Source organism: Corythoichthys intestinalis, chromosome 2 (genome assembly GCF_030265065.1).
Source record: "Corythoichthys intestinalis isolate RoL2023-P3 chromosome 2, ASM3026506v1, whole genome shotgun sequence".
NCBI lineage: Eukaryota > Metazoa > Chordata > Actinopteri > Syngnathiformes > Syngnathidae > Corythoichthys > Corythoichthys intestinalis.
In genome coordinates, this window is record NC_080396.1 from 20,512,180 (window position 1) to 20,538,298 (window position 26,119).

General features: G+C 41.0%; 1 protein-coding gene across 4 annotated transcripts in view; it reads right to left on the reverse strand.

Moving 5' to 3' along the window:
* vps13d (vacuolar protein sorting 13 homolog D) overlaps positions 1-26,119 on the reverse strand; it is an 88,732-nt gene that overhangs the window by 18,282 nt on the left and 44,331 nt on the right. For 2 of the 4 annotated variants that reach the window (XM_057822803.1, XM_057822785.1), the window contains exons 35-57: positions 22,109-22,271; positions 21,952-22,026; positions 21,670-21,876; positions 21,462-21,551; positions 19,121-19,261; positions 17,792-17,917; positions 17,636-17,710; positions 16,215-16,317; positions 15,968-16,120; positions 13,885-14,020; positions 13,770-13,817; positions 13,506-13,656; positions 11,705-11,921; positions 11,380-11,624; positions 11,119-11,310; positions 10,927-11,053; positions 8,434-8,576; positions 8,111-8,241; positions 7,840-8,015; positions 5,400-5,523; positions 1,020-1,255; positions 847-949; positions 624-781 (exon numbers count right to left, since the gene is read on the reverse strand). In XM_057822803.1, the coding sequence (XP_057678786.1) occupies positions 624-781; positions 847-949; positions 1,020-1,255; positions 5,400-5,523; positions 7,840-8,015; positions 8,111-8,241; positions 8,434-8,576; positions 10,927-11,053; positions 11,119-11,310; positions 11,380-11,624; positions 11,705-11,921; positions 13,506-13,656; positions 13,770-13,817; positions 13,885-14,020; positions 15,968-16,120; positions 16,215-16,317; positions 17,636-17,710; positions 17,792-17,917; positions 19,121-19,261; positions 21,462-21,551; positions 21,670-21,876; positions 21,952-22,026; positions 22,109-22,271 (3,320 nt within the window). The remainder of the gene's footprint in view (positions 1-623; positions 782-846; positions 950-1,019; positions 1,256-5,399; positions 5,524-7,839; positions 8,016-8,110; positions 8,242-8,433; positions 8,577-10,926; positions 11,054-11,118; positions 11,311-11,379; positions 11,625-11,704; positions 11,922-13,505; positions 13,657-13,769; positions 13,818-13,884; positions 14,021-15,967; positions 16,121-16,214; positions 16,318-17,635; positions 17,711-17,791; positions 17,918-19,120; positions 19,262-21,461; positions 21,552-21,669; positions 21,877-21,951; positions 22,027-22,108; positions 22,272-26,119) is intronic. The other 2 variants (XM_057822794.1, XM_057822813.1) reach the window with 2 other exon arrangements.

Genomic DNA, 26,119 nt, shown 5'->3' on the forward strand with positions numbered 1-26,119 from the left:
GCGCATACACATATTAACACAACCCCGCCCCTTCAGTCCACCACCGCCTTTTTCTTACTATCACTGATTCCCCCTCCCCTTCCTCCAGCCATGACTGGTAGTTCTCCTTTCTTTTGTACAAAAAATCCCTGCACGTGACCTGTGTGTTGTGTCATTCCCATGCTATGTTGTATGATATACAGTGGGGAGAACAAGTATTTGATACACTGCCAATGGGAAAACCCATTGGCAGTGTATCAAATACTAGTTCTCCTCACTGTATGTGTGTCTACTTGTAACTTGCTCTATAATATATGTGTGTCTACTTGTAACTTGCTCTGTAATTTCTGAAGAAGAGAGAGAAGTGGCGGCGCGGAACAAAGTTTGCAGCGGCCCGATGCTCACTCATCGAACGGAATTTCATTTCATCTGTTGTGATCTTGTGAGAGCTGGTGTCAATGACAAATAAATCTCTGAATGAAATCTGAATAAATGAATGAGGTACCACTGTAAATTTAAAACCTCCGATCTATTTTACACAATTCCAAACCTCTGAAAATGATGTGATCAGGCCCAATTTCCGATCACACGATCGGATCGGGGATATCCTAGCTATAATGTAGTTGAAAACACATAGTGCTAACCTGTTGTCACTAACAGCAGCAAGTCCTGCAATGTCTAAAACCAAAGAGGAGTCCATTGGACGTGGTTGGGCAGGCTTGCTTTGAGGTGGCGAGGAGCCTTCATGGCACAGCATACCGGTTCCCGTCATCCTCCACAGCTGGGAACGCTTCCCAGGCTCCTGCCAATAACGATTCCATTGTCACTCTGCGCAGAAAATAATCATTTTTTTTCTTAAAATAATACCTTCTTTTTCAAAATGACCCTCTGTGTCTTTGTGTCCACATCAAGAACCAATTCTGCACAGGTTACCGGGTGTTTCTTGCCAACAGGCCTCCTGCCACCACTCCTGTGTCCAAGAAAAATAATTAACTCTCATGTCTTTTGTAAACAAAAATGCTGATTTAATTGATAAGTACTGTGAAAAGGTGTGCGTGGCAGCGATGTAGATGAAGTTCTCATAGTAGAGCTTGTTGTATTCTCTGAAGAAGTTCATGTCGGCTGTGACCTCTGATGAGCCGGCTCCCTTTACAGTCAGAGTCAAGTATGGAGGCAGTGTTTGCTCATCACAGGCGTAGTCCAGTTCAGAGTCTGCCTTCACTTCAGTGTGGAGTTTGATGTCAACCACACCGTGCTGCCAGAATTGGACAGGGACCTGAAAAGATTTGGGAAAATTTTTGGGGGTTGATTAAAGCAGAGTTGAAAATCCTAATTGGGTAAATCCAGAAAACACTGACTCAGCAACACTTATCAAAATGTATTTTAACGAAATAACGAAAGATGCACCGATACCGATACTAGTATCAGCAGGGGTCGCCCAAAATGGTGGTATCGGTATCGGCGAGTACCAACAAAGACGGCGCCGATACCATTTACCGGTCCATTATTATAACATTTGACCGCAGCCTTTTTTTTCCCCTCCTGGCGCTCACTACACTTTGTCTCTGTGTTGTGTGATGACACGTGACCACCAAACAACTATCGCTATTGGCCTGTTCCAGACCAATGAGAACGGGCCAATAGCCACTTCTGACCAATGACATGGCCGACATGGCGGCATGGCGGCGGTCGGGAAATATTTCAAAATAGAAATCCCGTCAATTAAAATCAATGGCTGCGTGCAAGATTTGCGGCCTGAAAGTTTCGAGATGTGGAGTTAAATCGGCCAGTTTCAACACCTCGAACCTGATAAAACATGTGAAGACGAAACGTGAACGAACACAACGAGTTTGTGCCTGCAAGAGCAGGACTGCTATCCAGAGGAAGGGCGCTAGACAGGTGCAACAATCTCTGGTCAGTTCACTACGTCTACTTAACTTTTATTGTCTTTTACTGAAAGAAATGCTGCAGTAATTTGGGAACTGTTTCCAACACCTTTTAGAAATAGAAATAAGGGACTCCCCCCCTCCCGAAAAAACGAGGCTAATAGAGAGACGGGATGCTGTGGTCAATTATTATTACTTATAATTGTGAGCGTCCGCAAATGCGGAAACAAGGTTGAACCTCGAAGCGGACAACAAGCGGGGGATAAGTACAAGGGTTTAATGATTGCAAACAAAAAATAACAAGCGATCGCGGGATAGTAGAAATAACAAAAGGAGTCCGTGACAGCAGGTCGACGGAGCTCAATACTACAAACTCGAAGATTTAATAACTAAGACGATAGGCAGCGAGCCAAAAAGCCAAAATAAAAACACTCAAGTACCTGCACAGGGTAGAGGTTACAAACGAGTGCAGCACACTACCAGAAAAAACCCAATGCAGGGGCGTAACAAGCAAATGTAGCGAGACTATAGTGCGAGATGTCAAATGGCGATCAGCAAAGCAAATATCTCGGCAGCCTTCTCTGAGCTCACCCGTGCTTAAATGCTGCGTTGATGAGCCCGCATTGGATTCAGGTGTGACGTCAGGAACGCCCCCACTAACAGCCCAGCAACAAAACACAATCTAACCAGCAGCAGAATGAAAGTTGCACTGTTTGGCCTTTGAGAGGTTTAAAAAAAGTTTACTCAGTTCATTCAGAGTTTATTATTATGAACTTATTTTACTTTCTTACTGTTGGGCTAGTATTATACTTTGTACTAGTCTTTTTCCTATTTTGCAAAGGTAAGCAAAAGCATGACAAAGCCTTGATAGCAATGATTTCACATCCAATTATGTAGCTCTTTTGGGGGGGGGGGGGGGGGGAATATATATATATTTATATATATATAATCGGGGTGGTATCGGTATGGTATCGGTATCGGCCGATACTGCACAGCCAAGTATCGGTATCGGGGCCAAAAAAATCGTATCGGTGCAACACTAGAAATAACATAAGCTTTTTCTGCAGTTCCTACAGTTATATGATGTGTCTCTCAACCACCTTGCTTCTAATAGTACATGCGCAGACCAACGTTATCGTGAACAAAAATGAACGAATTGATGAAAACTAGAATTGAAAAAACATTTCCACAACAATGAATGAAAACTAAAATTTATTTTATTCTTTCACACAAAATTGTCACTTATGACCTTTAACCCTTTTTACAGGCAAATGATCATTTTTTTATTAATATATAAATATAACTACTAAATCTGATAGTTTTTTTTTCAAACAGCAAAAATGTATATACAGTGATACCTCGGCTCACGAACGCTTAAGCTCACGAACTTTTCGCCTCAAGAACATTAAATTCGCGAGCATATAGTCTCTGCTGGCGAACTAGTTTTCGGCGGACGAACCAAGCCACGCGGTCGGACAGCGCCACGAGAAGCTGACGCACGCTCACGGCGTCCCAGTTCGTCCCCTCCCTTTCGTTGAGTGCGGACGTGGTTTGTGTTTGATAGACATTTTGGACCATATTGAGTGTACTTTTGCTATTATGGGACCGAAAAAGAGTTACATACAGTCCTTATGGAAGTTGACTCGTGTTACCAATTCGCCCTCGACTGGTAATTGGCGGTGCTTTCAGCTTCCCACCGTCGTGAGAAGTGGACCGGCGAGTCACGTTGGCTCGTTGTCGTCGGTTGTCTTCGGTTCGCCCGATTTCCTCTCCAGAAAGGAGGCGGCGTGCATACAAACACCCAGAGGCGTCGGATGGCTTTTTGTGGGCACTTTTATTAACAACCAAAAGCATGTGGGGGGCACAGCAGTGGAGTCTACGCTAACTGCGCACTTTGCCGGTAACACTCTCCTTCCAAACAGTAACTCCCTCCCTCCTCCTCCTCCCACTCCTCCCACTCCCATACCATCGCAAAGGTAAATAAAACAACTTTATCATACAGTACAGTTTATTTCTTTAATTATAATACAATAGCACACTTATTATACATAAAATAAGGTATATTTTTGTGTAGTTTTAAGGCTTATTTAGTAGAAAATTATGTTTTATGGGGACCTGGGAACGGATTATTCTCATTTTAATGGTTTCTTATGGGAAATAAATGTTCGGAAGACGAACTTTTCGCCTCACGCACACTTTCTGGGAACCAATTATGTTCGTGAGCTGAGGTATCACTGTACTGTACGTTATAATATCAAAAATCATAGACTTCATAATGATATTGACATTCCCCTGACACTGCGCCACGGCTTCAAGTAGAGGGCCGTCCCACACTCCGCTTTAGTCGGTCGAAGTTGGTCGCAGTTATTCTCAAACACATGCAGCAATTCCAATGCCGGATTTAGGTTGAAATTCTAGGAAAGCTGTACCGCATACGACCAGGAAAGATTGTCTCATTTGTTCGAGGATTCATGGTAATTATAATTTTATCGTACCATGCATGCCTTTTGAAACGTGAAAAAAATCAATGCGAGAAATTAACTGCTATGGCATTGGCGTCATAATTCGCAATGTTTACGTAAAATAAACGCGAACTGCCCGGTTTTTTGCTTTTAACCAAGAATTGAGACTTTTACGTTCATATCTATAAAAAATTCAGGGATTTAAGCATTTATTCACAAGAATTTTGAACGTAAAAAGCTCTTTGTTGTGATAAGGCAGGCCACAGTGGCTTAAAGACTAGCAGCACATTTGATATATTAATGTGAAATAAATTCTAACTGCCTGTTTTTTTGCTTTTAACCAAGAATCAAGACTATTTTATGTCCATATCTATAAAGAATTCAGGGATTTAAGCATTTATTCACAAGAATTTTCAACGGAGAAAGCTCTTTGTGGTGATAAGGCGGCACTACAGTGGCTTAAAGACTAGCAACACATTTGACATATTTACGTAAAATAAATGCTAACTGCCCGGTTCTTTGCTTTTTTAACAAAGAATCGAGACTGTTTTACGTCCATATCTATTAAGAATTCAGGGATGTAAGCATTTATTTGCAAGAATTTTCAACGTAAAAAGCTCCTTGTGGTGATAAGGTGGCACCACAGTGGCTTAAAAACTAGCAGCACATTCGACATATTTACGTAAAATAAAGCTAACTCCCTGTTTTTTTTTTTGCTTTTAATCAGGAATCGAGACTGTTTTACGTCCATATCTATAAAGAATTCATGGATTTAAGCATTTATTCACAAGAATTTTCAACATAATAAGCGCTTTGTCTGTGTTTCCACTTGGTCAGCTTTGACGGCGATAGGTCCCCTGTTAATCAGCCCCGCGCCCCGTTTCCCATTAACATATTATGAAGTCTATGCAAGAATTTTGACAAGTTTAAGGTGAAGAAGGTCCTAAACGATTATAAAAGTAGTTGTCGATTAATTGTTGCACCTCTACTAAAATCTAAAACTACAGTATTACAACCTTGGCTCAAACATGTTAAATCATACAACAAGCAATATAACAAAACAGCCGCTTACTTCCGAGATGTTGTGAATACGGAAAGGTGGGGGTAGCTGGTCTGTGTCAGTGAAGGAGATCTGGTAGGTGGCTCCCTTGATGGTGATCTCTGTCCGGAGGAAGAAGCAATTCCCCATGGTGTCCCTTTAAAATGCAACAACAATGATGACTTTAGTACATTTTGCACACCTTGGAACAATTAGACCACTGGTTCTTAACCTGGGTTTGATCGAACCCTAGGGGTTCGGTGAGTAAGTCTAAGGGGTTCGGTGAAGGCTAAGACACACAGGGCCTGTTTTCATACTGTGACTAAAGGCCAAGTGTCAATTTAGACTACAGTAGGTTTTGGACTGGGTTGCCTCCAGTTTACAGGCTTTATTTCAGGGGTGGGCAAGCTATTCCTCAAAGGGCCGCAGTGGGTGCGGGTTTTTTGTTGTAACCCATCAAGAGGACAGCTTTTCACCAATCTGGTGTCTTACAAGTGTAATCAGTTGATTGCAGTCAGGTGTTTCACGTTTTCCCGGACCTCTCATTGGTAAAACTGCTTGTGCTACATCAGTTGTAAAAAAGACAAGGACCCACTGCGGCCCTTGAGGACCGGTTTGCCCACCTCTGCTTTAAGGCCGAGTTATACTTCCGCGTCAGACCTACGCCGTCAAGGAAGAATCGAGTTACGACCCTACGCCGTAGCCTGACGCGCACCTCTCGATTTTTCTAACCTTCGCGTCGCGTAGACGCGTTGACGTAGCGAAAACGGACTGTGATTGGTCCGCTCAGACTGTTGTTTCCGGGCGAAAACACCGCCATTGTAGAATAGAATCAAACATTATTTTCTACACGCAAAAATGCACCAAGCCGACGGGAGTATCATCGAAGAGCAAGTCTCGTCAAGAAATTATTATTGTGACTGCCAAATGGCAAGGTCGGCGATCGAAAAAATTAATAAATGGAAGAACCACCGAGACGTGGGTGGTCGGAATCGAGTGGCCACACGAAGCGGTGACACAGTCGGCCAAAAACTGCCAACTTTTTATCACTTTATGTCGTTTTTTTGGTTGGTGCACTTCATCATTTACTGTGTACATATGTTTCAAGTATATGAAGAATAAAGCACAGATTTGGTGTCAAAAGAGTTGTTTTGATCTTTAATTTTCAATAACAGACAGTTCACACACACACAATACATCATCACTGATTGAGAGTGCCTCGGTGCTTTTTATGATAACCTTAAAATCAAGCCTCCCAACGCAGTTTGGGAAGTTCCCTAGACGCCAGAAATCTGCTATGGCTTCCCACTGGCTGGTTGTAGGACACGGCAAACAAATCAGGCTGGAGGGCTTTGCAGACCTTGAACGCAGTGCTCGACGCCAGTTTGAAGCTAGCCGCCACAGCTAGCTCTCTCCACCCGAGTCTAAAACTCTCTGTGCGGCATCAAAAGTCGGCCAGACCGCCTCGAAACCGTCTTCTGCGTCGCCTGCCCGTCAACATTTGTATGTTCAATATTTATTCAGTGTTAATGAGCAGAATATTTACTTTCAAGAGTTCCATCTTGCATTGTTTATTTTTTCTCCGACTAGCGGAAGTAGTCAACAATCATGCCCCAAAACCGTACAAATATAACGCCACATCCCTCTAGTGGCTTGGCGGTGAATTACAGAGCAACGCGTTCCCTCACCGCAGAACTATCGAATGTCGAATGACGCCGTAGTCGCTACGCCGTCACCGCAACGCGGGAGTATAACTCAGGCTTTATTCCATTTCACCTAGCCCGATATTTAATGGGAGGAGGAACCGGTTTGCTCAGTGGAAGGTTGACTCATGATAAGGAAGTATAACAGGTCTACAGGCAGCGTGCACTGCGCAGATAATAAAAAAAAAAAATTGCGTCACATTTTCCACCATGACAATAGTATGTGATGCAAGGATGCGACCATAAAATGAGAATATAGACATGATGAACAACTACAATGGGAGTATGTGTCAAACTCCCATGTGATACATTAAAGCTGTTTAGACCATAAGGCGACTCAGATTGCTATTTTCCGTGTCAAAGCTGCTGAACAGGGCAGGTTAAAATAAATGAATAAAAAAATGAAAGAATGCAGACATGAAATGTAATTTTCCATTGTGAAAATTAACTGCAAAACACCAAATTTATTAAATTAAATTAAATTTTTTAAATTTGAAATTTGAATAGCGGGAATTTGCTTGCTAGCTTAGCTATATCGGTTTGGCATTTGGGTGGAAAAAAACGCTTCAGTATCAAATAATTCCGAAGGGTTCGGTGAATGCATATGTGAAACTGGTGGTGTTCGGTACCTTTAGCAAGTTTAAGAAGCACTGAATTAGACATTCATTCAAAAGTAAACATTACATTATCCTAAAATTTCACTTCAAAACAGGGTATCTTGTATAGTGAGTACTGTATAAAATGTTAAGAAAGAGCAACATGTTTCTCACCTCATGTTGACGTGGAAGGACTTGGGCTTGTTGACCTCAAAACCTCCTGACCAGGTGCACGTCGGGGAGTCCATTAGGCGCACGCATAACAGTTGGTCGTAGTCATTTCGGGGCCAGTGGAAAACAACACTGGAGCCAGGCAGAGTGGAGATGTAACCCTCCGGGTTGGCTGTACCCTACGAATAAATCGGATGTATCCATTTATCAACCCAAAAAATTGCCGGACTGGTAAAAAACTAAGGAAAATCAGTCTTCAAGAACAATTCCTCACCTTTCCTCGAGCAAACTCTCTTTGAGCGAAAGCAAGTTTGTGTGAGGAGCTGTTATCCAGCAAGTAGCGTGGGGCAAAAGTCACAATGTGAGTGTCTCGGTAGCGTCCTTTTCCGTTGCGCACGCTGATACCTATGTTGGCAAAGGATGATAAAAGCATGATAAATTCAATTTCTACGATTAAAACCATCAACAGTATGTTTTCAAAGCTCCCAACAGTGTTACTATGTGATACCGATATAATTTCTTTTTTTTTTTTTTTTTAACATTTAATAAAAATTGAGTGAGCTACCAATTGGTACAAGCTAGATCACAGCAACGTACCAATGTTGTAGATGAGTCCAGGCCTGTTACCCTGCTGGATGACCTTAACGGCTCTTACTCCACTCCCTCCATCCAGAGAGAATCCCTGACACCAGCCTGGAACGCCATCTGGATGGATCCCCTTTCCGACTCGCATAGTACACCTGAATATAAGACATTGAAATTGGAATAAAAAATATTAAGTTATTGTAAAAACCTCATTTTTACAGATAATCTTTGGTACCAGAACTAATCTTTCTCATGGGCTACATCATGTGTTAACCAATTAGAGCTAGTCCGATGAATCGACTAATAGAGAACTAAATAATTATCAAATGAATCGACAACTATTTTGATAATTGATTAATGGTTAATAATTGACCTCAAAAATGTCTATTCTTCTCTCAGCCTCTTGAAAAGCAAATATTCTCTTACATATTTGTATTTTTTTTTTATTTTGTAATGTTTAAAAAAAAAAAAAAGTTAAAAAGATTTTTATCAGAGAAATAAATGTGTTTTTTTTTTTTTTTTTTTTAAAAGCTCAAAAAACCTAGCCTAACCTTGATTATTTTACCTCAGCTGATTGACATGGAGAATGAAAATCTGAGTGTCAGATTTGTCTGAAGTTCTGAACAGTTTTAATATATCACATGGGAGTATGACATACTCCCATTCTGATTATTCAACGTGCCTCGTTTATTAGGAAAAAGCAGCTAACAGGACGGAGTTATTGCGGGACAGAGGAAAAGAGAGGAGGAGAAAGACAGAAGAAGCACAAACAACAACAAGAAATATATTGAACGCCTACACTAAATATGAATATGTTGGTGCTATTGCTAGGAGTCAGAAAGATAAGTGATTGGGAGGGGTAAAGTGTACACAAATCAGCCACGTGTGGTGTAAACCCCAGTATTTGTGTGAATCCCTTGTAAGTGTGAGTATGTTGTGTCCTATTCTATGCTGCCTGATCGCGAATCCTGACATCGAGTTTTTCTACTTGAGTGTGTTTAATTGCACCTAGTCATGCGTGAATCCCATCAGATATGTGACAGTCCTGCAGACGAGTGAAAATGCTGCGCGGGAGCGGCCCCAGGGCCACAGCCCTTCCCAAGTCAATCGGGGGAGCGGGCCAGCGCAGCCCATCCCTCCTCCAGCAAGGGGGCTGCCAGGGTCTAGGGTCCAGGGTGGTCCCAGGGCCATCCGCGCCCTGGATGAGGGGAAGGGCCACCACCCCCCACGCACCCCCCCACAAGCCACTGCCGAACAATCTCTCGTTTTTTGCAATTAATGGGGAGCAGAACCAGCTACGATAAGTGAAAAAACGCGAAGTAGCATCCCCCCTTTTTTTGTGTGTGTTCAATGTATTTATTCAGCTTTATCATTGGAAAGAGATACATATAAGACACTTAATTTTTCACCCAAAGTATAATAAAAAAAAGTATACATATTTTCATAAATGGTTTTTAAGCACTTCAAATTTAATAATACTGATAAGCTTTAAACATGTTACTCTCCCACCGAATTATTTTTAAACCAAAAAAAAAAAAGTATACGCCGAATCCATAAAAAAAAAAAAAAGTAGAAAAATGCTTGTCTTTATTTAATGATTCATTGAGCGAGTCCACTCAAATCTGCTCAAGCTGCTCACTTACACACAATGAGTTGCCACAGCAACTGTTAAACAAGTTAAACGATGTTGACACATGCAGCACTTTGAAGTTTCCGCTTACAAGCGTCTCTGGCAAGATCAAACCTTAACTGTCTGTCAATCATCGTTAACTTTAATGAGCAACTCCAGTGCACTGCCTGACCAAGAAAAGCAGCAGGAGCGAGAGTGAATGAGTACGTGATCGGATCAACTCTATAAAATACTGCATTTATTTTCTTAATTGGGGGGGGGAGGGATCCCCGATGGACTGAGGGCGGGAAGTTTGAAGCGCGAAGCAGCGAGGGATGTTTTTTTTTTTTTGTTATTAATAAATGTATTTACATTTTTATTAAAAATCAAAAAGGGGTAAGTAAATATTCGTTTTTGGTTAAAAAAATTGTTCTTAAAGAACAAAAACGATAAAAAGGAAATATTCATTTTTATTTGCTTATTAAAAAAAGGAGAAAACATTTTTAATTTTTAATTCAATCATTCATTTATATATTTTTGATAGGGGAAAATTAAGTACTCTTTTTAAATGTATCGTTTTATTCTTAAATTAAAAAAAAAAAGAAAACAAGTAACACAAAATGTACTTTTTATTTTTAAAAAATCCTTATTTCATCATTAAAGAAAATAAGGAAAAAACAGTAAATTTACCCTCAATTAGAGATTAACTACTACACAAATTTTATTTAAATTTGATTTTAATGAGAAACATGCATTTGACGCACATAATTTACTTTTGCTGACCACACGAAATAATGTGACAGGCCTGATCTAGCCCCCAAGCGGTGAGTTTGACACCTGTGAACTAAATAATTAGAAATAATGCCAAATAAGATCATGTTCTGATTCCAACTCACATAGCAGGCTGTTCTTTGTCAGTGTAGCAGAAAAGCAATGGACTGAGGCTTCGTGCTAATTCATGCTCATCAAACTGGCCTGCTGCATCCACTTTTCCATTGTCTTGCCTGAAAATTAAAGGCAAGCCTGAAAAAGAAAAAGAAATGAGCAAGTTTATTCATGGACAAATTTCAATTAATCAAGCATTTAACCTGTCTTGTTGATTAGCCAGTAGGGGGCGGAAATGAGGATTTTCAATGCTCCGTGCGCCCGCAGGATGATGCGAATGGTGAGACAAAGAAGACGCTTGCTGGTGTCATACAGCCTCATTCTCACTACATAATTCTGAGTTCCAGGAGGAATGAGAAGCTCTTTGCACACAGGGAAGTTTTCAACCAAGACACCTGGAATTCCAGTAGGATTAAGCGTTACAAAAATGCATTGCAAAAAGTTGACGTTTTGTCTTTTCTGACCTAGCTCCATGTTCTGTGAGGTGTCCACGGCATGAAGCACAGCTTCTTTTCCAGGTTTCAGTGAGCCTTTTATGGCTGATCCCTTTACGTAGTAATTGAGATCACAAGGTAGCAAGTTGACCAACACCATGGTGGGCAACAGGTAAATAGTGTGACCTGGCTGGCGATAGATCTGATTTGTACTGGACACCCTTTTAGCAGGTTGTTGGTCGGGGTAGTTTTCCTTTTTTATGACCACACAAAACCTTAACAAGTTTAGAGATATAAAATCAAGTGAGGACCAAGAGCAGATAAAGAGCAAAAAAGTGTGAGTCAATGAAGCTACCGAAAGTTACGCTTCATGTTGTCGTCAAAGTCTGCTGATTGGCAGTCCCTCCTGCTGCTGCTGCTTTCTCCGGGCCGTTCCACGCTGGTCCAGTGGATTGGAACTTTACAGAAAAATAAGCCCAAGCCTTTAGGCCGTGCCTGGAGTCGCCATGACGTCAGGTGGAGTGGAACTGCCAAGGCCTGGCCGGGCAAAATGGGAGGCAATACCACTGGTTCTGTTGACAGAAACATACAGTTGATAAGGGAATAAAGGACAATAAACACGATACTTTGTATAGAAGCACATTGCTGCCAAACTCTGACCCCAAAAAGTCCATATCACTATTTTATATAATTATTATGCACATCCATCCATTGTTTTTTTTCTAGGGCTGTAAAACGATAAAAAAATTTAATTGAGTAAATCACAGCTTAAAAATTAATTACTCGTAATATCAAATTCAAACCATGTCTAAAATATGCCATATTTTTCTGTAAATTATTGTTGGAATGGAAAGATAAGACAAGACGGATATATACATTCAACATACTTTACATAAGTACTGTATTTGTTTATTATAACAATAAATCCACAAGATGGCATTAACATTATTAACATTCTTTCTGTTAAAGGGATCCACGAGAAAGACTTGCAGTTCTTAAAAGATAAATGTTAGTGCAAGTTATACTAATGTTATATTAAAACCCCTCTTAATGTTTTGGTTTCAATAAAATTTGTAAAATTTTCAATCAAAAAATAAACTAGATACACTAAATACACCACAATGTGTCAATGGCGAGTTTTAAATTAAATTAGAAATCAAGCCAAATTGTGTGTTTTGTCCCTCGACTGACGCCGTAGTTTCCTGTTTACTGGTCCAGCCATTGTAATTCACGTCATTTGAGTGCTGGCTTCACAACGTAATTGACCTCTGATAGTTTGTATATTGTGAATAAATATTGCCATCCAATGTATTTGTTGAACTAAACAAAATGTTTGAATAGAGTTTGACCAAAGTCTTGAGTAAGTTTTATGTGTATGTTGCATAGCTATTTTGATTGGGAATGCCAGTTCTCTTTGCACTGTTTAACTGTGTGAGAATAGGGCCTCATTAATACAGATTGAAGCGCTTTTCTTTTTGTGAACATTATTTTTTTTGAGAGATATTTTTGTTGTGCTTTCACTAAATGATACTTATGTTTGTTGAGAAGGAGTTGCCGAAGTTTATGCTAATAAACGGCGCGGTCCAATGAAGGCCTGTGTCCACTTGCCTTTTGTAATATTCTGATATAGAATTATCCGAGGCACCTTAAAGTGCACGCGGCGCCAAAATGTTGTTTATTCACATGATGCAGGAGAGAGATAGAGTTACGGCCTGGTGAGAGCCGTAAACTGTGTTAATGTTGAACCTGAATGTGCTAATAAAGAAAAAGTGCCAGCACGTCGCGTGTGGTATACCTTTGTTAAGAAAAAGCACAAAACAAGACACCTTTCTCTGCCTCTTAGCTCTCGAGTGCGTCATTGTAATCTGAGGCAATGCATAAGCGGGTCATTCCGCGCATGCGTTAAATATTTTAATGTGATTATTAAAAAAATAAATAAATAAAATTACCGCCCGTTAATGCGTTAAATTTGACAGCCCTAGTTTTTACATAAGATATCCTGTTTTTACATGATAGTTTCATTTAACAAAGTGTTGATAATTATGTAAAAATGGGATCATTATCATTTAAAATGTTGATATATATATTTTTTTTTAATGTGGCAGCAATATACTCCTGTAACGTTGTTATTTTGAAAATTGAGAGTAGTGGCATACTGTCCGGAGCAGAGGGGCTGTCAAGTCTGATCTCCATGGGAACATCAAGACGATTTTTCAGAATGAGAGCTGAGCGCACAGTTATAACTTTCCTGGCACTTCCCTCCATTGTAATGGAGAAGACCACTCTTACTGGAGGCAGCGCAGAGAACTGAGTGAAAGATTTTCACAAGGGTCAATCAACAGTTAGTTGTGGCCATAAAATTTGGACAAAAAGTACTCATTTCAGATTAAAAGTGACAATACTTTTTTCTCATGACTTACGTATACATGTGGATGGATAATGTTAGTCCTGCTGATTGGACTGCCAACCTGTGGGGAATAGCATTATTTCTAATGAGTTCACAATAGATTTGATTTTGAGGCTGATTTTGCTTACCATGTTGGATGCATTGTTTCTGTCTGGAGTGGCATAACGGAAGAAAATCCCCACTTTGTCCACAGACACAGGCTTGACCTGCTCCCATCCACACACTCGTACAAGCAGTTGATGCAGCTTTAGCTCATGAGTGTGCCTGCATTGGGAAATAATGAGGGAAATCCTGTAAATGTATACTTAAAAAAAAAAACAGACATCACAGGATCGCATATTGCCAATTACATCATGTAACACATATTTTGTTCCCAGGTTCTAAGTGTCATTTCCTAGTTTGTTTCATCACATTGGCATTTAAAAACACTTTTGTTTCCCAAATAGTTTGGGTTTGTGGTGACGACTTTGAAATTTTATTTTCCACTTTTCTTTAGTGCTGTATTTTCTAATGCTTTTACACATACTGTATATGTACATTTCCCTCCTTGTTTTATAGACTTAGTTTCAACTGAAACATGCAGAAATGACATTTAACATAAATATTTTCTGCATAACTAGGACGCAAACTCGGAAATTTGGATTTTGCCTTTTAATTTTAGTAAACTTTAAAAAAAAATTTAATGGAACTTTTTCATTTACTTTGGACCCAAGCAACACAAATAAAATGATTACAAGCCAGGAGCAACATTTAATTTTTTTTCTGTAACATGGTGTAAAGTTCAAAAGTTTTCATGAAGAGTACATTAAGCAGTGTGGTGATAATGGTGTCATTCTAGTGACCTGCCGTTCACTTTTATAGCATTTTGTCTTGTATGTGCTTAATTGCGTCATGATGGGATTATACTTTAATTGATATATCTGCAACTGTCATTGTAATACAGCACGACTGTAATAATGTAATATTTTTTTAGTGTATCAAACATGATTCTATTTTCTGTAGTAAGTGCAGTAAACCCGATTCCATTGTTGCATTCTAGCAATTTTGAAGAATAAATAGTTTTAGGTCAGACAGCTGTTCTCGCATTTTCGGGTGTGGAATCAGAAATTGAACTTTTTCTCCATCGCATTATGTATTTTCTCTATAACTTACACATTCAGAAAATTAGCCATGTGCTTTCTAAAAAATACAATAGTATTAATTAAATATTGCAGTTATACCCGTTTTAATAGCTGCTTGTACGTCAGTATTTGACATTTTTATAATGCAAGCATGTGTGTTAAATACAGTTGTTTTCAGATTGTTTTGGGGGTTTTTTGTTGTTGTTTTTTTAAGAAACCTGTCATCCTAGCGTTCAAAAACGTGATGTGACAAAAACTGGGATTGGTTTTGGACTTTGCATCCAAAAATTTGATAAAAAGCAGCTCTCAGATGTAAAACAAAAAAAAAATGGGTTCCCAGTGTAATCAGCAAAATACAAGCACTCTATTTAGCCCTCTGAATGATGAATTATTAAATCCTTGGTCAAGATTTTTTTTCAGATGTTTTATTCTTCATAGGACATGCGAAAACTGCTATGGACCAGAGGGTTAAATAACCCTAGGCGTGGCTCTATAACATTTGTATAACACTGTTCTTACGTTATATATTGTGACTGAGCAGAGCAATGAATAACATTTTTTTTTTTTTTTTTAAACACTATGGTACAATGAAGTAGAGTAACAACTGTTATAACAAAATAAGGGAAAAAACACAACTGCAAAAATGTAATTGCGTTGTCACAGTTTATTGTATGCACACTAAAAAAAAAAAAATTTTTTTTCAAAGTTGGAATTTGAAATTTCAAGTTAACATATGTCAGTTGCACAGTCTTGTTGAAAAACTGCATATATGCAAATGGCAAATGCAGGTTAGCACCAAAAATTGGACTTAAGTTTGAACTTTGTTTGGTGAACATGTTTGAAAAGGACTGAAACATGCATGGGTCTCTTCAATGACAGCATAATGCAGAGACAAGTGAGCTAACCAATCTGGCTGACCACAACTCATTTTATGAAGTTAACCGTGACTCAGTGTTAAATGAGTTACAATTAAAATAAGTTACTCAAGTAGAGTTGAAAATTTGAGTTGTGCTTACTTAAAATCAAAGTTATCCTAACCTTTTGGAAATATTCTGCAGTGTAGTAGGAAATAGATGTTTCAAGAATGTACCTATGGCGAAGTTTCTCTCGTCCCTCAAACTCAAACGGAACCTCCTCCCCTGGAGAGACTTCTCGCCACTGACTGACATTGTGGCTATCATCATTGCCTGGACCGTGGATGTCTCCAATTGAGTCTGCACTACTGCTGTGTGAAAGTGCTACCCTGAAACAAACATTTAAACCACCTTTGTCAAATGGAAACTCTTGTGAGCTGCATTACTTCAACTTGGAACAATTCTTGGAATAGTTCTACTAACCTTGTGGGTGTTGTAGTCAGAGTAGCAAAACACATGGTACATCCTGTATGGTTGCGTAGAGCATATGGAACAAATGGTTGCCTTTTCTTGGAAAGTTTAACACCTGTTGTAAACAACAATGAATTATTTTATCAATGATTAATAAAATTACATTCTAACTCATTCAATGCCATGTGGCTGCTTAGTATTGACAGAATATGTTTTGTGGTAATTAATAAGGAAGAAAAAAACACTCGACACAAAAGTCGGACAATCCATTTTGATCAGTAGTGACTAGCAGTGAATGATTAGCTGCCCACCGCTGTCACTGGCAGCCAAAATGTGGCATTAGCCATATTTATAAATCGCGCTAGAAGACGATTACATTTTTTAAAATCGCGATAAATGGCATGAGATTCTTGCGATTAATTGCATTGTCACAAATGGAGGCCAATAATAAATTGAAACGTAATAAACCGTCGACCAAAATCTGTCCTGAGTTCCCTCTTCTTGCCTTATTGGTTATTAGGTGCATCTCCAACCCACATAGTGTCCCCTCTGTAAATTAAGTTGTAATGGTTTTGTCACGCTACTGATAGCTGGGTAGCATACAGGGTAGTATATACAGTTGTAGAGGTAGCACACATCTTTGGTCCACCTTTTTAATGGACAGCGCTCTAAACCGATGCTGGGTTCTGGTATTCAGGCATGCTGTTCACAACTGAATCTGTAAGGATATGTTCATACTGCAGGTCTTAATGCACGAATCCGATTTTTTCGTGTTTTTCCGACTCGAGTGAGGCATTAACTTGATGACTGTCTGAATTCGCATAGAAGTGGACCATTTCAAATTCGATCTGGGTCACTTCCATATGTGGTTTAAATCTGATCTGGGCCACATTTTTCCAGAACGTCGTGGTGGTCTGAACTAGGACAGTGCGTGCATGCTATCGATCCATAGAAACTTTGAATGTAAGCCTAAACGGGAATTATTTATGTCTGTTATTTGTGTCCTTTTTTTTGGAAATCAAAACATGATCGCCCTGGAATCACCTTGGAATGACGGATGACAGCCAGCATGTGTAGTCATTTGTTTTGATGCTTCTGCACATGCGGGTCTTCTTGCTCAGCGCGTGTCGGACTGCGAATTAGCGCGCATGCATAATACTTGAACAGTCTCAATGGACAAAGGCAGTCTGAAGGGGCACGCCAAAAAAACAGATGTGACAAAAAATCGGACTTGTGCATTAAGACCTGCGGTATGAACGTAGCCTTAGAGACTTGAAGCTGACAAAAGGCTTAACCTTTCTTTGGTGGCTCTGATGTTGATGACTAAGTAATTAACTGTGTTAATTAATTTGTGAGTTAACTCGGGGCTAACTAGTTGCCCAGCCTTAAAAAATACGCATAATAAAGACAGAATAACTTGAATAAATGTGTACCTTTTGAGTCAGTTTGCTGATCGAAGCTGTTTAAGCTAGCTGTGCTACGAGTTCTCAGATGAGACAAGGAAGCGCCTAAAAAAGTCAATAAAAAATTACAAAGAGTCAAAAAGTCGTGGATATTCATCCTTCCATTTTCTATAATATCAAACTCACTCTGTCCAAAACTAGGCGGGTCAACTGAAGAGCCAATCCAGGATAAGGTGGGTGAAGATTGACCACTATGTTCATCTTTGTTACAGTAGTCTGCAATCCAGGAGGTCTTGGTTGTGTTGTACTGTTCTGTATTAAACAAATAACAGAAAAATAACATGTTCAACTAAATTTAGCAACTGTTTATAATCACATTAACTTGTTGGCTGCCATTGACTAAAGACGTCTAGACGTCCAATCCATTTGAACTGGGAGGACTCTCCTCTATTTTGCTCATGCGCGTCTATAGTTCACGGGTAGGCGGACCGGATGAGAGATGCTTTCAGTGGGCATTAAAAATAGTAGCCGAAACCCATGCGGGGCGGACCGGAGTGACTGACGCTGGCCGGAGCAGGAGTATGTGGGATTAGACCGTAATAGCAATAATAATAATCATCATAATAATAATAATACGTATTATTTCTAGAATGCTTTTCAAGACACGCGAAAAAGCTTCACAAGAAAGATGGGAACACAATAATTTAACAACAATAACAGAACAATCATAAAATTAGATTAAAAGCAGGATAACAGTAAATAAAAATGTAAGATGTCAAGAAAAAAAACAAGATAAGGATCATAGTGGGTAAGAAAGAGTAAACAAGTGTCTTTTGAATCTGGATTGGAAAAGTGAAAGGGTTGATATATTGCGAAGATCGAGGGCTAGGGAGTTCTAAAGCTGGGGGGCACAGTGACTAAAAGCTCTGGAACCGATGGAACCGATGGTGGCGAGACGGACACAGGGGACTGAAAGGTGGAGGATAGAGGAGGAGCGAAGTGAACGGGGGGGACGGTTAATACAGAGGAGATTGAATAAGTAGGGAGGGGCCATGCCAGGGAGTGCTATAAAAGGTCATTACAAGGATCTTGAAGTTGATTCTTTGACTGGGAGCCAGTGAAATTGATGGAGGATGGAGGTGATGTAGTGAGTGGTGGAGCTCCGAGTGATGAGGCGTGCTGCTGAGTTTTGGAGGAGTTGCAGTTTTGGGAGGGACTTATTTGGGAGACCGAAGAGCAGTGAGTTACAGTAATCGAGCCGGGAAGTGACTAGACTATAGACAAGAGTGGAAGAAGTATGGCGGGTGAGAAAAGGGAGGAGGCGAAAAAGGAGGTGAAAAATATTGCGAAGGTGGAAGTAAACTAATCTGTTGATGTTGTTGATAGGGGAGCCGAAGGAGAGCATTCTGTCGAGGATGACAGCAGTGACAAACTCTTTTGAATTCACAACAGAAGGATGTAAAGAACCACTTCATTGAACTTTTATCATTGTCACTGAACCGAACATGGACTCACCCAAAAGAACAGAAGTAATGTTGACATCAAGTCGCTGCTTGGCTCTAACGCTCATTTTGAGACGGGCTGGATGTAATCGGCTCGCTTCTTGCTTCTGCCAGGACAGGAAGCACGGCCAGGGCTCAATAAATGGCTCCCAGCCTGGCACACAATTATTCAAATTTGCAACATAATTAGTACACTTAAATTTTTTTTTTTAAATTTCAAGTCAACCAATTTCACTTGAATTTTCAAGTTTTTATGGAACCACCCCCCCTTAAAAAAACAAAAACAAATTATTTCACAGTTTTTGAGAGGTGTCCTGAGGGTGGTTAAGCTACACAAAGTAAACTCCAGAAATCTGGACAGTCTTAAATTATCTAGGTGAAGAAAGATATGTGGCCCAAGCGGAGAAGGGAAGATGCACAGAATTTTTGGAGGGTAGCTGGATTAGCTAATGTGGAAGATGAGAAGCCTCTATTGCTAAGCTAACGGGACCTGGTGAGCTGAGAATTAGCCAAAACCGTGAGTAAAGGCTGTGTCCATGCTAAAGTTGAAGGAAGTCATTTGGTCATTGGTCATTTTTTTAGTTGAGCTTGATCAGCTAAAGAGTGCTTATCTTACATAGGACTAGCAGTAACACTGTTAGTCATTACTGTGTACAATGTGGCAGCAATGATGTGGTTTTGGGAACTATTCAGTTCGGTAAAAGTACACTTTTGTAGCTTAAGTAATACTAGGGTGACTTTTTAAGCTACTTTTTGACAAATAGTAGACAAATTATGGTACATTTTCCAGCAAAAGATTAACTTGAAGTCCGTTGAGACTAATTTATGTCTTTTTTTTCTTGCTCTGACGCATTTTTGACTACCGTATTTTTCGGACTATAAGTCGCAGTTTTTTTTCATAGGTTGGCAGAGGGTGCGTCTTTTACTCTGGAGCGACTTATGTGTGATCATTTACGATCGGGTTGGGCCGACTTCTCTCTCGCTAACATTTTTAAAAATATATATTCATATATTTATACTAAAACGATGTATGGATGTTAAATAAAATAAATAATTTGGATAAAACAGAGAAGGCGCTGTGCATGCCTGCGCACATGAACGCAGTGGCTCTCTTTTCAATCTTCCCCTCCCGCACCCTGGTGCCTTCCGCGAGCATCCTGGTATTTCCTTTTTGATATGAAGCCGTTATAGGAGTGAAAAACAAACTAAAGACAGGGGAATTGAAAAGAAAAAAAACTGTGGTAGGAGGGTGATATGGAAAGGATTCAAATTGATTGTTGAAGGTGCTATACGGAAACCTGTGTCGGCTTCGCTGAATGGAAACGAATGTGGCGCTTTGGTCTCATACGAAATATATATTTAACAAACTTTTCCAGCGTTATTTCGTTGTGTAAATGCATTTATAATAATCATGAAAATATGTAGACAACTTAAACACTGAGAAAACTTTTTTTCTGCCAACTCTAGGAGATTAAAAGAAATGTCAAATCCACTATCCGCCTGTTAGAACAGACGCGCAAATACAAAAGATATAAATGTTTATTGAATATCCAGCTTACATTGTTGTTTAACATGGAGAATTCGTTAAAAAGGACAGGCTTTAGTTTGTTTTCATTATGCATATATGCACCTGCGACGTCACAAACGTGATCACACAAAACGCAACCATGCATCGCATCCCAGCATTTCCTCCTTCTCCTGATTCCCCACAAGTAAAACATAAAATTAAATTTTTTCGGGCTCGTGCCTGCAAATAAAACATAAAATTTCGGGGTTTTTCCGGCTCGGGTAAGCATATCAAGTTAACTGATAGTGCTCGGGCCGCGTCGGGCTTTAATACCCGCGGGCCGATCGGGTCGGGTCGGGCTGGATTTTTTAGGCCCGATCTAACGTCTAACGTCATGTAATGTCAGCATACCGTACACCTATTCAGCCTGTTGTTCCCTATTGTATTTGAAATTGCCTTTCAAGATGACATGTCTGTTCTTGGTGCTGGATTCTATCAAATACATTTCCCCCTAAAATGCCACTTATACTCCCGTGCAACTTTATATGTTTGTTTTTCCTTTTCATTGCGCATTTTTCGGCTGGTGCGACTTCTACTCAGGGGCGACGTATAGTCCGAAAAATACGGTAGTTTGATTTATACTCCATAGTGACTGATAGTCCAGAGAATACAGTTCTAAAAATAACAGGCTACTTAAGAGAACTTAAGAATTTAACTTATGGCTTCTGAAAATATAAATTAGCATGAATAATAGGATTTTTATGCTCGAAGATAGTTAAAATCAAGTAGAATTAAAAATGTGTTTAAAAATACATGTCTTTTGCAACAAAATTTCCAATGCGCTTACCTGCTAGTTCTCTGTTGTAGTAGTCTCCTGAAAGACTAAAGCTGGCATTGCCTTCCTGGGTAGAACCAATACGCTGTAACACATTGAGTCCTGACAAAAAAAAAACAAACAAAAAAAAAGTTTACATGACTCAGTTTAACATAAAACTCTATGGACCCTATCATTTTAAAATAACATGCATGTTTTCTCAATGAAGGAGGAAGCTTACTGGAGAAGGTGAGCTCAGCAAGGGGTATGTCACAGTCCAGACAGTCATCAATGAAACAAATACAGATGCTCTCTGCCTTTACTTCTACCCCAGACAAAGCAGCAGCCTGACTGGAAGAACCGGAGTCTGTTCTGGAACGTTCTTTAGAGCGTCCTGCAATGTTCTCTGCATTCTCCAGCAGCCACATTGCAGCCTGATCCAGATGACCTAAGAAACAGGAAATGGCTTTGAGCTAAATAACAGTGAAGCCCAGTTAGTGACCATCTCAGGAGTCAGACTTACCTTTACAAAGGATAAGTGCCTTTTTACAGTCCTCTTTCCTGAAACCAAGATCTTGCAAATGAATCAGCTGCCCCTCTGTGAGGAAAAAAAAAATCAATTTGACATATTTACTTTGAGAATTATAGTATAAAATGTACTGAAATGTTTCTTTTCATACCAATAACGGCAAGTTTTTTCTTCTTTTGAGAGTCTTTGGGTGTATCAAGAGGCACAGGGTCAGATGCAGGAGGAGGATTTACAGAAGGGATGGATTTGGCAATGGCTAAGAAGAGCTGAATGTCATTGTAGGATAGTCGGATGTCTAGAACAGGGAATTGGATCTGTAAGAAGAGCCAAAAATAAATGTAATGGGCGAACAGAACTAAGTCACCATAGCCAAAAATGAGAGCAAAAATACAATTGTACCAGTATCAGTATATCTAATTACTTTAAGTATAATAAAAGTATGGTTATTGAAAATAATCAAACCTACAGTGCTGCTCGAAAGTTTGTGAACCCCACAGCGATGGTCAGATTTTTTGTAAAAAAAAAACTAAAATAACCTTATTAAATGTTAAGTTATACCCAAATCCACAATACTGACATTCCAAATAATGGACTGAAACAAAAGAAATAGTTATATTGTCATTCTTTATTTAACAAAAGTGGTTGATTTAAGAAAAACTCAGATACCATGTGTGCAAAAGTATGTGAACCCCTTCAGTTAATAGGATATTGCGCCTCCTTTTGCAGAGATTACCTCAACCAAACGGTTTCTGTAGTGACTAATCAGCCTCTCACATCTACTTTGGGGGATTTTTGCCCATTCTTCCTTGCAGAACGCAGTCAGTTGAGAGAGGTTTGATGGGCGTCTGGCATGAACTGCTCGCTTCAGGTCCCGCCACAGCATTTCAATGGGATTTAGGTCAGGACTTTGACTGGGCCAGTCCAGAACACGAATCTTCTTCTTTTTCAGCCATTCCTTGGTTGTATTGCTGGAATGCTTTGGATCATTATCATGTTGCATGATCCACCTTCTGCCAAGCTTTAACTTCAAAACAGATGGCGTCAGGTTATGTTCTAGGATTTGACAATATTCCTCAGAATTCATGATTCCCTGGACTATGTGGAGTTGTCCAGGTCCTGAGGATGAAAAGCAAGCCCAGATCTTGACATTCCCACCTCCATGCTTCACTGTTGGGAGAAGGTTCTTTTGGTGGTATGCAGTGTTGACTTTTCGCCAGACATGGCGGTTTTGGTTGTGACCAAACAGTTCAATTTTGCACCTACATCAGTTGATGAAAACTCTTTTTAATTTAGTCTCGACAACACAACTGTTAAAAAAACAAAAAAAAACTACTGAATTGATTGATTAGGAAATCAGGTTGAAATAATAGAAAATTCCAAAATGTTGAGGGGGTTCACAAACTTTTGAGCAGCACTGTATGTGACTTGATAACAAGGTTATAATGGTTCCAGACTTTCATTATAGTTTAGTTCTTTTTCATCCCTGCTGACTGCCAGACAGCGATGCTAAAAGCGGTCATATAGGATTCATGGAACTATAGTTAAATTCGTAACCTTCTTTTCTTTTCTGTGTTTGGTGGGTGCTATTTAACAGCGACATCAAGCAGACATGATGCAAACTACAGGTAAAATGTAATACTCTGCACCTTGCCCTGAATTCCACAGCAGACGTTGGAATCTGAGCTAAATTCCATAATTGCAGAATCGCAGATTTCTGAGGGATCCATCCATCCATCCATTATCTTCCGCTTGTTCCGGGGTCGGGTCGCGGGGGCAGCAGCTTTAACAGGGAAGCCCAGACTTCCCTCGCCCCAGCCACTTCAACCAGCTCCTCCGGCGGGATCCCAAGGCGTTCCCAGGCCAGCCGAGAGACATAGTCTCTCCAGCGTGTCCTGGGTCGTCCCCGGGGCCTCCCGCCGGTGGGACATGCCCGGAACACCTCTCCAGGGAGGCGTCCGGGAGGCATCCGAACCAGATGCCCGAGCCACCTCAGCTGGCTCCTCTCTACGCGGAGGAGTAGCGGCTCGACGCCGAGTCCCTCCCGGATGACCGAGCTTCTCACCCTATCTCTAAGGGAGAGCCCGGACACCCTGCGGAGGAAACTCATTTCGGCCGCTTGTATCCGGGATCTTGTTCTTTCGGTCACGACCCAAAGCTCGTGACCATAGGTGAGGGTAGGAACGTAGATCGACTGGTAAATCGAGAGCTTTGCCTTTCGGCTCAGCTCCTTCTTCACCACTACGGACCGGTGCAGCGTCCGCATTACTGCAGACGCTGCACCGATTCGCCTGTCGATCTCCCGCTCCCTCCTACCGTCACTCGTGAACAAGACCCCAAGATACTTGAACTCCTCCACTTGGGGCAGGATCTCATCCCCGACCCGGAGAGGGCACTCCACCCTTTTCCGACTGAGGACCATGGTCTCGGATTTGGAGGTGCTGATCTTCATCCCAACCGCTTCACACTCAGCTGCGAACCGCTCCAGTGAGAGTTGGAGGTCACGGCTTGATGAAGCCAACAGCACTAAATCATCTGCAAAAAGCAGAGATTCAATGCTGAGGTCACCAAACCGGACCCCCTCAACGCTTCGGCTGCGCCTAGAAATTCTGTCCATAAAAGTTATGAACAAAATCGGTGACAAAGGGCAGCCTTGGCGGAGTCCAACCCTCACTGGGAACGAATTCGACTTACTGCCGGCAATGCGGACCAGACTCTGACACCGGTCGTACAGGGACCGAACAGCCCTTACCAAGGGGCTCGGTACCCCGTACTCCCGGAGCACCCTCCACAGGATTCCCCTAGGCACACGGTCGAACGCCTTCTCCAAATCCACAAAACACATGTAGACTGGTTGGGCGAACTCCCATGCACCCTCGAGGACCCTGCTGAGGGTGTAGAGCTGGTCCACTGTTCCACGGCCGGGACGAAAACCACACTGCTCCTCCTGAATCCGAGATTCGACTTCCCGACGGACCCTCCTCTCCAGCACCCCTGAATAGACTTTACCGGGGAGGCTGAGGAGTGTGATTCCTCTATAATTGGAACACACCCTCCGGTCCCCCTTTTTAAAAAGGGGGACCACCACCCCGGTCTGCCAATCCAGAGGCACTGTCCCCGATGTCCACGCGATGTTGTAGAGGCGTGTCAGCCATGACAGCCCTACAACATCCAGAGCCTTTAGGAACTCCGGGCGGATCTCATCCACCCCCGGGGCCTTGCCACCGAGGAGCTTACCAACCGCCTCAGTGACTTCAACCCCAGAGATCGAAGAGCCCACCTCAGAGTCCCCAGACTCTGCTTCCTCAAAGGAAGGCGTGTCGGTGGAATGATTTCTGAGGGAACTAAATAAAATGTTTTTTTCAATGATAGTTTTTGTTGTGTCAATTGTTTTTATTAATGATAATAATAGAGGTGAAACGATTACTCGAATAATTTGAGTAAATCGATTTTAAAAATTGATTGAGGCATTTTCTCCGCCTCAAGGAATCGTTAAATTTTGCCAACTCTAAGCATGACATTTTGCCCGGACTACGTTTAATGTGGCACAACGCACTGACGTCACGTGCGTAGAGGAAGAAGGGAGAGGCGGCGTATATATTTGATTTCAACCACGCATGAATTTAGAGATCACGACGAAGAAGCTGAGGAAAGCAAAGAGAAAAGCACCAAGAAAAAGCACAAAATGTCAAAACTGTGGGAGCATTTCAAGCTGAAGACCAAGGTGAACACTGTTTCATGTATTCACTGCAAGACAGTGCTTCCATAACACTACCTCCGCCCAACCCCGGCAACCCGCCGGCGCTTACACACCCCCGGCTGGACCCCCTGACCGATAACTGCCCCCGAAACCTGTCCTCACTGTTTTATGGGATATTTACACCAAAAATGTTAACGGGGAACACTTTATTTGACCGTGGCATCATAAGACCGTCATAAGACCAATTGAACCACCATGAAGCTTTAAACCAGGGGTCCCCAAACTTTTTCCTGTGAGGGCCACATAACCCTTCTCTTTCTGATGAGGGGCCGGGGTCAGTTTGTAACAGAAAAAGTGTGACGATTGCAGGAGTGCCTAAATGTAAAAATGTATTGTTTTTCAGAAAGCCACAATCAAATAACCCTTTCTGGATTCTTCACGGAACCAAAGTAAATAAAATAAAAA